At 42.8% G+C, this 12,732-nt stretch overlaps 1 protein-coding gene across 15 annotated transcripts in view; it reads right to left on the minus strand.

Moving 5' to 3' along the window:
• Positions 1-12,732, minus strand: part of lsamp (limbic system associated membrane protein) — a 1,312,976-nt gene that overhangs the window by 20,727 nt on the left and 1,279,517 nt on the right. For 8 of the 15 annotated variants that reach the window (NM_001102915.1, XM_031895608.1, XM_031895613.1 and 5 more), the window contains 3 exon segments: positions 1,863-2,011; positions 3,600-3,720; positions 6,268-6,402. In NM_001102915.1, coding sequence (NP_001096385.1) covers positions 1,863-2,011; positions 3,600-3,720; positions 6,268-6,402 — 405 coding nt within the window. 15 annotated transcript variants of the gene reach the window in all.

A 12,732-nucleotide genomic window follows, 5' to 3' on the forward strand; every position in this document is an offset into this window, starting at 1 on the left:
TGCCCCTATATATTAGGTACCTACCTAGTGCTACCAACCCCTATTTCTGTAGGGAAATGAGAGCAGGGCAGGCAGTAACCCTTCCAACACTTTCCCCTGTCTCTGCCCCTATATATTAGGTACCTACCTAGTGCTACCAACCCCTATTTCTGTAGGGAAATGAGAGCAGGGCAGGCAGTAACCCTTCCAACACTTTCCCCTGTCTCTGCCCCTATATATTAGGTACCTACCTAGTGCTACCAACCCCTATTTCTGTAGGGAAATGAGAGCAGGGCAGGCAGTAACCCTTCCAACACTTTCCCCTGTCTCTGCCCCTATATATTAGGTACCTACCTAGTGCTACCAACCCCTATTTCTGTAGGGAAATGAGAGCAGGGCAGGCAGTAACCCTCCCAACACTTTCCCCTGTCTCTGCCCCTATATATTAGGTACCTACCTAGTGCTACCAACCCCTATTTCTGTAGGGAAATGAGAGCAGGGCAGGCAGTAACCCTTCCAACACTTTCCCCTGTCTCTGTCCCTATATATTAGGTACCTAGTTATTCTATTATTATGAAGGGAATGCGACCAGTAATGTGTTTGAATGGCAGATTAATGATCTCATTGGCAGAGAAACCTACAATTTCCCCTCTATGGGTTATGATACACTAAACTGCACAGCATGTAATGGGCGGCTCTACAGGACGTCAGTCTCCAGTTGCAGTTGGTCGGTAACAGGAATTACCCCCTGGCGCTGGCTGTGCAGAGCAAAGGGCACAGAGACATCACGCAGGATTGAGACAGAAAAGCTGTTTTGCATTCTCTTTTCTCAGCTGGGAATGACAAGCTGCGCGTCCCTCGGGCTCGGAGAATGCGACCTACATGGCTCCCAATACCCCCTGTGTACAGGGCTGCGCCGCCGGGGAGTCTGACAAGCGCCAAACTACGTATCAATGAGCCGAGGCCGCCACAGTGCAACTGTTTCCTATGCCAATCACCGGAACATGTCATTATAAAGGAGCAAGATACAAACTCACATAGACTAAAATTGGGCAGGGCTCAGCCCACAAGCAGAAAAAATGATTTAGTAACAGGCAGATTACACTAGTAATTAGGACATAAAGGGATAAGGTATATTAGAAGTCACAAAGGTCTAGTAACCCATAGCAACCATATATTTAGACATAATACTACCCCTGTCCCCATCCCAGGGCCACCACTAGATCTTAGAAGGTCAAAGATATTGCCCCGGGGCATTAATGGAACATAGTAATGGACCTCATGCTGTACATTGGCCCCTTTTTTAATTGCATTTTCTTATTCTGTTCAGATAAGATTAATGTATATTGGTATATTGATGATGATATTAAAGGGAAAGTATATGCTGTTTTCCATTCGGAGTAGAATAAATGATCTTCCCTTTGGCCATAGGAGCTCAGGATTAGTTCCAATGTGGGCCCTTGTGGACCCCGTGGAAGACCTCAATCGTGGCCCAATGTCATTTTGGGGAGGCCATAAGCATAATGTATGTGACAAAGTCTCCCAATTAGTTTTAGGCTCCTACTGAAATCTCTGTGTGCCATTGGCATTGAAGTGGGTAGGGCTAAAACCAATCTGCAGCCAATAAAAATGGTTACAATGTTCACAGGACTAAAGGGAGTAGCCAGTCACAGTGTTAGAATGATCAAATGATCACAGGACTGCAGCAATTAGCCAGTTAGAGTGTTAGAAGGATCACAAGTAGCCAATCAGAGCATTGGAAGGTGCATCAATCTGGTTAATAATAATATATGTGAATATGAACCCAAACTTTGTTGGGCTTTGGTACAGGAATGAGGCTGAGTGGCCGCCTGGTTCTGAGTGCTCACTCCCACCATACTCACTGTAGAGATATAGGCTTGTGTTGGTGATCCCAAGCTTGTTAGCAGCCACGCAGGTGTAGTTCCCGTAGTGTTCCTCGGTCACGTTGGCCACCATGAGTACGGATCGGCTACCGGTGTTGCGTATCTCCAGGCCCTGGGCACTGTTTATTCTGCGAGACCAGTAGGAAGAAAAAACACAGAGTTTTTAAGTTTAAATATGCAGCCTTATGAGATGGGAGGAGCCACGCAAAACTCCCACTGGTGGAGTGGATGAGGCTGTGGGGACAACATGTGGGGTCTCCGGCCAGAGAGGATATTCATTTACTCTTTGTCTAATGCAAGGGGGCCCAAGCTGTAGGCCAGTTTTGGTAAGTTGGAGACAAACACCAAGTAATCCAGGAAGGTCATTGGCTTGAGATTTGGGGTGGACGCTTTCTTGATATCCTAGATCAGTGGTTCTCAACCTCCCTAATGCCGCGACCCTTTAATACAGTTCCTCACGTTGTGGTGACCCCCAACCATAAAATTATTCCTAAGACCATCGGAAATATGTGTTTTCTGATGGTCTTAGGCGACCCCTGTGAAAGCGTTGTTTGACCCCCAAAGGGGTCCCGACCCACAGGTTGAGAACCGCTGTCCTAGATATTATTGGCACTATGGCTGAATAGCTGGTACACCGGTGGTTCATATATCTATAACCTTGTTATTGGGGGGCCCTGACTAAATATTGGACACCAAAAGGGGGCTTGAACTATTTTTTTTACATTTCTTTACTACAATATATTATCACTATTAAACAATATCAACTGGAGATGTCTTCTCCATATGTTCTCCTACCATAATCTACTGACCTGAACTGCTCAACACTCTCCTTAAGACTTAACCTTCTCTCCATGATAATTATTTTCCTCACTATCTGTGATTTTAATCTATTTCTGTAATTGTAGGACAATTACTTAGATCTCACTACTAAGCATGGAGGCCCCATAACCTTCCCCACCATCCATGAAACAAGAACATCTGACACACACTCGCCTGAACATCTGACCTTTTATAGAAGGTTTTATCCCTAGATCGCTCTCCTTGACCTGAACATCAACTTTTTGGCCAAAATATTTGGACAGCCACCCGTCCAACATTTTATTCCCAAACCAAGGGAATTAATATGAAGTTTACCCCCACCCTTACCCATATAACAGTGTCTACCCTTCTGAGAAGTTTCCCACTAGATTTGTTGCCAGAATTTGCTCCCATCTAGCCACCTAAGGATTAGTAAGGTTGCACTAAGAAGGCTTGGCTTGTATTAAGGTTCCATTTTATCCCAGAGGTGCTCAGTTGGGTTGAGGGTAGGGCTCTCTGCTGGCCAGTCAAGTTCCTCCACTGCCATGGAGTATTTAAGCCTATAGGAGCAACCCCAAGAGGTTTTAGCTGTAGTCCATCTTGGAAACTTCTATAACTTCTATCACAAACCTCCAGAGACAACTTAGGGCATAAAATCCATCCATTCTCAACTGAGTGCTTAGAAGTTCTAATACTACCCAAACACAGCATATATATCTTAGGGTATCAAGGGGTATCAAGGGTATCTTAGGGTATCAAGGGCACCACCCCAAGGACTCAGGCTTCCAGTGGAATTATGGGAGTTGGTGGAAGGTGTTGGACCAGCCTTAATATATATTTGTGGAGAAGTAAGTCTGACTCCAGGAAGGACTAGTGCCAAGTACCCCACTTTAGCTTAGCCAACCTTGGCATATTTACCTTGTATCATCTTTGTACCATTCAAAATCAGGCGCGGGGACGGCGGAGGCCTCACACCGGAGGATGGCTTGCTTGCCGGTGGTTGCTTCGTTGCTCTTGGATTCAGTAATGATGGGGGGATCTGCAAAAGGAAACCATAAAAGCTAACAGCTGTTGGGTTCTGCGAGAATGGCCTTTATTATTGCCAACTGCCATTCGGTTGCTACGAGTTACAGGACTGCTGCAAGTGAATTCCATGTTATGACTTAACCCCCCCCCTGACTATAACACAGTTCAGCTACAGAGAATAAAACCCTATTCTTGCTTCGTTCCAGAAAATGATCCGCTACAACATCCCCCCGGAAAGTGTCGGCGGCGGAGAGCGCTTTGTAAATGATAATAATTGGGATTATTTTCTGGCTTTGCTGCTGCCGGAATCTCAGCACTGAATTTCGATTCACTTCTCTGCCCAAAGCGCCTCCGGCCAATTCTTCAGAGACTACAAGTTTGTGTTTATTTACTATCATTTCTTTTTTTTTTTTTTTTGGTTTTGTTAATTTAAACTTATTTGTTCTTGTTATTTAATGTCTCATCTGGAGATGCCTCCCGGGGAAACCGGCGTCTGAACGGCGAAACAAACGCTGCAAATGTCAGAAGAGATAAGAGGCGGCGGGGAGGAATTCTCGCACCCCCTGGGGCTCTCGCCGTGCACCCTGAATAAATACAATTTAATCTTACAATGAATTATTAAACGGACCTTCCACACCAGCTCTGCCCTGGTCACAGCCACCCCCGACCTGCAGAACTTTACCCACTTTCCATCAAGACAACCCTCCTTGAGTTCCAGGAAAATGGACTTGCCCTGATAGATAAGAGGGAGTTGCCTACAGGCCTCCGGCTCTTGTTCTACTCCAATTATTGGCCACAATGCTTTGTTTAAATCCATGCCAGACAGCGGGCAGACTGAAATGCCTGAGTTTGACAGGAGGGGCAACCGAAGCCTGAAGGCACGGTGCCATCTCACCGAGGAACATGTTCACCTCAGATTCCCTTCCAGCAACTTGACTTCATCCGCTATCCAAACTCAACAACCGTCTCTCCGCCATGGCAGCCCTACGGCCAATGATGAGTCACTGTGGTTATGCTAAGAGCTCCCCCCGGCTAAATATCATGTCCCACAGATACTGTCTGACTTGCCCCCCTAGGGAAGAAATAGGGAAATCTAGGAGAGCTTCCAGTCTCATATCAATGTAATGTCTCTAGTGCTAACACAATGTCTCCTTATTCCTGTGCTGATGGGAAACAAGATAAATCCACTAAGGTCCGACTTGGTGCTCATTGTTAACGCTTTCCCTTCCACCATGAGCTAAACTGAATTGTCTTAGGTGGATATTTATGCCTGACATAGCAGCTATAAGACAACAAAGAGTGCTCTTCATGTTGGGGTTTAGCCACTGCTGGCTGGTCTGACCTTCCCTTCCCTACCCCCAGACTACACTCACTGCTATACTTAAGGCTGATCACTATAGAATGACCACTCAATCAATCCAGACCAAGTTGGCAAGTAATCGATCCAGGTATGAGGCCCTTAATTGATAGTGGAAAAGCATTGGGTCATCCAGTTGAAGAACCTTATCAATTGTCTATGTGCCCCAGTGGGTCTACAAGGTTTCCCCCACATAATACAGATGCTGGGGCCTGAATTGCCTAAAACTTGGGCAAAGAACTACTCTATTAGTGACCTTGGGAAACACGTAGGTCTACCTGCCCTTCTTCATGTTCAGCCAATATTCACCAACCCACCACCAATAGGTGCAGACTACACCCCCAACTGCTATACATAAGACTGATCATTATAGAATGGCCACTCAATCACTCCAGATCCAGTTGGCAAGTAATTGATCCAGGTATGAGGCCCAAATGGTGGTCTCCTTAATTGATAGTGGAAGAGCATTGGGTCATCCGGTTGAGCAAGAACCTTATCAGTTGTCTATGTGCCCCAATGGGTCTACAAGGTTTCCCCCATATAATACAGATGATGGGGCATGAATTGCCTAAAACTTGGGCAAAGAACTAGTCTATTAGTGACCTTGGGAAATCATGTAGGTCTACCTGCCCTTCTTCATGTTCAGCCAATATTCACCAACCCACCACCAATAAGTGCAGACTACACCCCCAACTGCTAAACTTAAGGATGATCATTATAGAATGACAACTCAATCACTCCAGACCCAGTTGACAAGTAATTGATCCAGGTATGAGGCCCAAATGATGGTCTCCTTCATTAATAGTGGAAGAGAATTGGGTCATCCAGTTGAGCAAGAACTTTCTCAGTTGTCTATGTGCCCCAATGGGTCTCCAAGGTTTCCCCCTATATAATACAGATGATGGGGCCTGAATTGCCTAAAACTTGGGCAAAGAACTGGTGACCTTGGAAATCATGTAGGTCTACCTGCCCTTCTTCATGTTCAGCCAAACTACCAATAAGTGCAGACTACACCGCCAGATGCTACGTCTTACTCATGACAGTTTCTTCTAAAGAAATCTCATACTACAGGACTATATCACTATAAAATGGGTAACAGAGGGGGTTAAGGAAGATTTTGGCAGGAAGGGATTAGCCAATGGGACCAGTAACAACTGGACTGTTCGAGTGAAAATATCGTTATATAGGGTGCGCCATACTCACAGTTCACAGTGACGCGGACTTGCTTCACATCGGCTGAGGCTACCTCATTTGCAGCTTTGCACTCGTATCTCCCAGACTGCTCTCTGGTGATCCCCTGAATTTCCAGAAATTCCTCCTCCCCTTCAAAATCTCTGGCTGCAAGAGAACCAAAAAGAGAAATATGTTTTGAGTCTCCAGGGTGAGTTTTATATATAGTGCCAAGATCTGACTATCATCCTATCCCATTTCACTCTATTATCCTATCCCATTTCACTCTTATCCTATCCCAACCTTCTTCTGCTCTTGCCCAAGCAAGGACCATCTCTTCTTCTGTTAAAATATTCACCACGTCAAGGCCAACCATGAAGACCATACATTCCTGGAAATCACCAATGTTTCTCTCCAAGCATCGTTTCAATTCAACCCCATCCACTGTCATTTCCTACTAACAATTATCTTTTTCTGCCCCTTGGGCCAATGATTGGATAATTATTTAACCCTATGTAGACCTGTTAGCAGAAGTTCACATCAAGGTGCTGTCCCAGGGAGTTGGCTATTTATATTGGCCTGAGTATGACCAGCTTTATATTTGGGACCTTACAATATCAAAGAGGGATGGTTAGAATGTTAGGGGGACCATCAACCCATTTATCTATGTACCCACTGACCAGCCAATGGGCTGCAGAGGATGGTGGGATGTGTAGCTCTGCTGTAGCTAGTCAAGCTTGTGTGAAGAGATACTTGTGGTGGAGGCTAGAAGAGTGGCCCCTTGGGCACAGCCAATCCCGCTGCCAGGACCAATCGCACAAGCAATAAATGGCTTCAGCCTGAGCTCATTCCGACACTCCCCTACCCCTATCCCCTTAGTTACTGTATTCATGGGAAATGTATAATAGTCCTTTCACTTTCACAGATCCTAGGCGGAAAAAAACAAAAAAATCTATAATCCCCATTTATATGGTAATGGAGTGGTGTCTCCAATCAGACTGACAGCCGGTGAGGGGACCGTTGTCCAAGGGGCTGAAACTTCAGCAAATCAGCTGTCACTTTCCAACCTTCTCAATTCTAAGGCGAGAATACTGAAGAGAGAGTGTCTCACCGTGCCGCCCTTCAGTATGGAAATACCAGCACCCCTATATACATAAATATGGGGCAAATTCCAATATGTATAAATACAAATATACAGAGAAGGAATGTTCTGGGCACACATTAAGCTGTACCCCCATACTGTACTGTCTAAGGGAAACACTATGGCACCCCCTACCCATATGTATAAATACAAATATACAGAGAAGGAATGTTCTGGGCACACAATAAGCTGTACCCCCATACTGTACTGTCTAAGGGAAACACTATGGCACCCCCTACCCATATGTATAAATACAAATATACAGAGAAGGAATGTTCTGGGCACACAATAAGCTGTACCCCCATACTGTACTGTCTAAGGGAAACACTATGGCACCCCCTACCCATATGTATAAATACAAATATACAGAGAAGGAATGTTCTGGGCACACAATAAGTTGTACCCCCCCCCATACTGTACTGTCTAAGGGAAACACTATGGCACCCCCTACCCATATGTATAAATACAAATATACAGAGAGGGAATGTTCTGGGCACACAATAAGCTGTACCCCCATACTGTACTGTCTAAGGGAAACACTATGGCACCCCCTACCCATATGTATAAATACAAATACACAGAGAAGGAATGTTCTGGGCACACAATAAGCTGTACCCCCATACTGTACTGTCTAAGGGAAACACTATGGCACCTCCTACCCATATGTATAAATACAAATATACAGAGAAGGAATGTTCTGGGCACACAATAAGCTGTACCCCCATACTGTACTGTCTAAGGGAAACACTATGGCACCTCCTACCCATATGTATAAATACAAATATACAGAGAAGGAATGCCCAATGCCATAGATAAGATGATATTGCCTATTAGATGTACATTTAAGACGCTCTCAGACTCACATTCCCACGCTGCTCTCAGCCTGACTCGTATGACAAGATGTAAATACACCGGGTGGGTGATTGGGGCGGAAGGTACAATTGGAAAAGAGCAGTGATTTGTTTCCTCTGCTATTTATTTCTCATCGGTAAAGACAACCTGTCAGCTTTAAATAAGGGCCCGGCTGAGCGCTCACTGCTCCGTCCTGCAATAAAAGAGACAGCGCAGAAGGAAAGTGCAGTCTCCCCTTTATCCCTAGTCTCCTAAGGGAAAGTACAGGTATAGGACCCGTTATCCAGAATGCTTGGGACCAAGGGTATTCCGGATAAGGGGTCTTTCCATAATTCGGATCTCCATATTTTAAGTCTACTAAGAAATCAATAAAACATTAATTAAACCCAATAGGGCTGTTCTGCCCCCAATAAGGGGTAATTATATCTTAGTTGGGATCAAGTACAGGTACTGTTTTATTATTACAGAGAAAAGGGAATCATTTAACCATTAAATAAATCCAATAGGGCTGTTCTGCCCCAATAAGGGGTAATTATATCTTAGTTGGGATCAAGTACAGGTACTGTTTTATTATTACAGAGAAAAGGGAATCATTTAACCATGAAATAAACCCAATAGGGCTGTTCTGCCCCCAATAAGGGGTAATTATATCTTAGTTGGGATCAAGTACAGGTACTGTTTTATTATTACAGAGAAAAGGGAATCATTTAACCATGAAATAAACCCAATAGGGCTGTTCTGCCCCCAATAAGGGGTAATTATATCTTAGTTGGGATCAAGTACAGGTACTGTTTTATTATTAGAGAGAAAAGGGAATCATTTAACCATGAAATAAACCCAATAGGGCTGTTCTGCCCCCAATAAGGGGTAATTATATCTTAGTTGGGATCAAGTACAGGTACTGTTTTATTATTAGAGAGAAAAGGGAATCATTTAACCATGAAATAAACCCAATAGGGCTGTTCTGCCCCAATAAGGGGTAATTATATCTTAGTTGGGATCAAGTACAGGTACTGTTTTATTATTACAGAGAAAAGGGAATCATTTAACCATTAAATAAATCCAATAGGGCTGTTCTGCCCCCAATAAGGGGTAATTATATCTTAGTTGGGATCAAGTACAGGTACTGTTTTATTATTACAGAGAAAAGGGAATCATTTAACCATTAAATAAATCCAATAGGGCTGTTCTGCCCCCAATAAGGGGTAATTATATCTTAGTTGGGATCAAGTACAGGTACTGTTTTATTATTACAGAGAAAAGGGAATCATTTAACCATTAAATAAACCCAATAGGGCTGTTCTGCCCCCAATAAGGGGTAATTATATCTTAGTTGGGATCAAGTACAGGTACTGTTTTATTATTACAGAGAAAAGGGAATCATTTAACCATTAAATAAATCCAATAGGGCTGTTCTGCCCCCAATAAGGGGTAATTATATCTTAGTTGGGATCAAGTACAGGTACTGTTTTATTATTACAGAGAAAAGGGAATCATTTAACCATTAAATAAACCCAATAGGGCTGTTCTGCCCCAATAAGGGGTAATTATATCTTAGTTGGGATCAAGTACAGGTACTGTTTTATTATTACAGAGAAAAGGGAATCATTTAACCATTAAATAAACCCAATAGGGCTGTTCTGCCCCAATAAGGGGTAATTATATCTTAGTTGGGATCAAGTACAGGTACTGTTTTATTATTACAGAGAAAAGGGAATCATTTAACCATTAAATAAGCCCAATAGGGCTGTTCTGCCCCCAATAAGGGGTAATTATATCTTAGTTGGGATCAAGTACAGGTACTGTTTTATTATTACAGAGAAAAGGGAATCAGTTAACCATTAAATACAGTGGTGTGAAAAACTATTTGCCCCCTTCCTGATTTCTTATTCTTTTGCATGTTTGTCACACAAAATGTTTCTGATCATCAAACACATTTAACTATTAGTCAAAGATAACACAAGTAAACACAAAATGCAGTTTTTAAATGAGGGTTTTTATTATTTAGGGAGAAAAAAAATCCAAACCTACATGGCCCTGTGTGAAAAAGTAATTGCCCCCTGAACCTAATAACTGGTTGGGCCACCCTTAGCAGCAATAACTGCAATCAAGCGTTTGCGATAACTTGCAACGAGTCTTTTACAGCGCTCGGGAGGAATTTTGGCCCACTCATCTTTGCAGAATTGTTGTAATTCAGCTTCATTTGAGGGTTTTCTAGCATGAACCGCCTTTTTAAGGTCATGCCACAACATCTCAATAGGATTCAGGTCAGGACTTTGACTAGGCCACTCCAAAGTCTTCATTTTGTTTTTCTTCAGCCATTCAGAGGTGGATTTGCTGGTGTGTTTTGGGTCATTGTCCTGCTGCAGCACCCAAGATCGCTTCAGCTTGAGTTGACGAACAGATGGCCGGACATTCTCCTTCAGGATTTTTTGGTAGACAGTAGAATTCATGGTTCCATCTATCACAGCAAGCCTTCCAGGTCCTGAAGCAGCAAAACAACCCCAGACCATCACACTACCACCACCATATTTTACTGTTGGTATGATGTTCTTTTTCTGAAATGCTGTGTTACTTTTACGCCAGATGTAACGGGACACTCACCTTCCAAAAAGTTCAACTTTTGTCTCGTCGGTCCACAAGGTATTTTCCCAAAAGTCTTGGCAATCATTGAGATGTTTTTTAGCAAAATTGAGACGAGCCATAATGTTCTTTTTGCTTAAAAGTGGTTTGCGCCTTGGAAATCTGCCATGCAGGCCGTTTTTGCCCAGTCTCTTTCTTATGGTGGAGTCGTGAACACTGACCTTAATTGAGGCAAGTGAGGCCTGCAGTTCTTTAGATGTTGTCCTGGGGTCTTTTGGGGCCTCTCGGATGAGTTGTCTCTGCGCTCTTGGGGTAATTTTGGTCGGTCGGCCACTCCTGGGAAGGTTCACCACTGTTCCATGTTTTTGCCATTTATGGATAATGGCTCTCACTGTGGTTCGCTGGAGTCCCAAAGCTTTAGAAATGGCTTTATAACCTTTACCAGACGGATAGATCTCAATTACTTTTGTTCTCATTTGTTCCTGAATTTCTTTGGATCTTGGCATGATGTGTAGCTTTTGAGGTGCTTTTGGGCTACTTCTCTGTGTCAGGTAGCTCCTATTTAACTGATTTCTTGATTGAAACAGGTGTGGCAGTAATCAGGCCTGGGGGTGACTACAGAAATGGAACTCAGGTGTGATAAACCACAGTTAAGTTATTTTTTAACAAGGGGGGCAATCACTTTTTCACACAGGGCCATGTAGATTTGGAGTTTTTTTTCTCCCTTAATAACGTAAACCTTCATTTAAAAACTGTATTTTGTGTTCAATTATGTTATCTTTGACTAATAGTTAACGGTTTTTGATGAGCAGAAACATTTAAGTGTGACAAACATGCAAAAGAATAAGAAATCAGGAAGGGGGCAAATACTTTTTCACACCACTGTAAACCCAATAGGGCTGTTCTGCCCCCAATAAGGGGTAATTATATCTTAGTTGGGATCAAGTACAGGTACTGTTTTATTATTACAGAGAAAAGGGAATCATTTAACCATGAAATAAACCCAATAGGGCTGTTCTGCCCCAATAAGGGGTAATTATATCTTAGTTGGGATCAAGTACAGGTACTGTTTTATTATTACAGAGAAAAGGGAATCATTTAACCATTAAATAAACCCAATAGGGCTGTTCTGCCCCAATAAGGGGTAATTATATCTTAGTTGGGATCAAGTACAGGTACTGTTTTATTATTACAGAGAAAAGGGAATCATTTAACCATGAAATAAACCCAATAGGGCTGTTCTGCCCCAATAAGGGGTAATTATATCTTAGTTGGGATCAAGTACAGGTACTGTTTTATTATTACAGAGAAAAGGGAATCATTTAACCATGAAATAAACCCAATAGGGCTGTTCTGCCCCCAATAAGGGGTAATTATATCTTAGTTGGGATCAAGTACAGGTACTGTTTTATTATTACAGAGAAAAGGGAATCATTTAACCATTAAATAAACCCAATAGGACTGTTCTGCCCCAATAAGGGGTAATTATATCTTAGTTGGGATCAAGTACAGGTACTGTTTTATTATTACAGAGAAAAGGGAATCATTTAACCATGAAATAAACCCAATAGGGCTGTTCTGCCCCCAATAAGGGGTAATTATATCTTAGTTGGGATCAAGTACAGGTACTGTTTTATTATTATAGAGAAAAAAATTATTTTTAACATTCTGAATTATTTGATTAAAATGGAGTCTATGGGAGATGGCCTTTCCGTAATTCGGAGCTTTCTGGATAACGGGTTTCCAGATAAGGGATCCCATACCTGTATTCTCCTTTTTTGTTATAAAAGATATAACATCTGTTTTCCCATTACCTATAGATCATCTGCCGACATGACTGTGATATAAGCAGCATTGAAGTTGGTCTTTGTTATCAAAATTATTTTCTGCAGCTACGGTGGCCTGGAGAGTCATTGCTATTA

Source organism: Xenopus tropicalis, chromosome 2 (assembly GCF_000004195.4).
Source record: "Xenopus tropicalis strain Nigerian chromosome 2, UCB_Xtro_10.0, whole genome shotgun sequence".
NCBI classification, from domain to species: Eukaryota; Metazoa; Chordata; class Amphibia; order Anura; family Pipidae; genus Xenopus; species Xenopus tropicalis.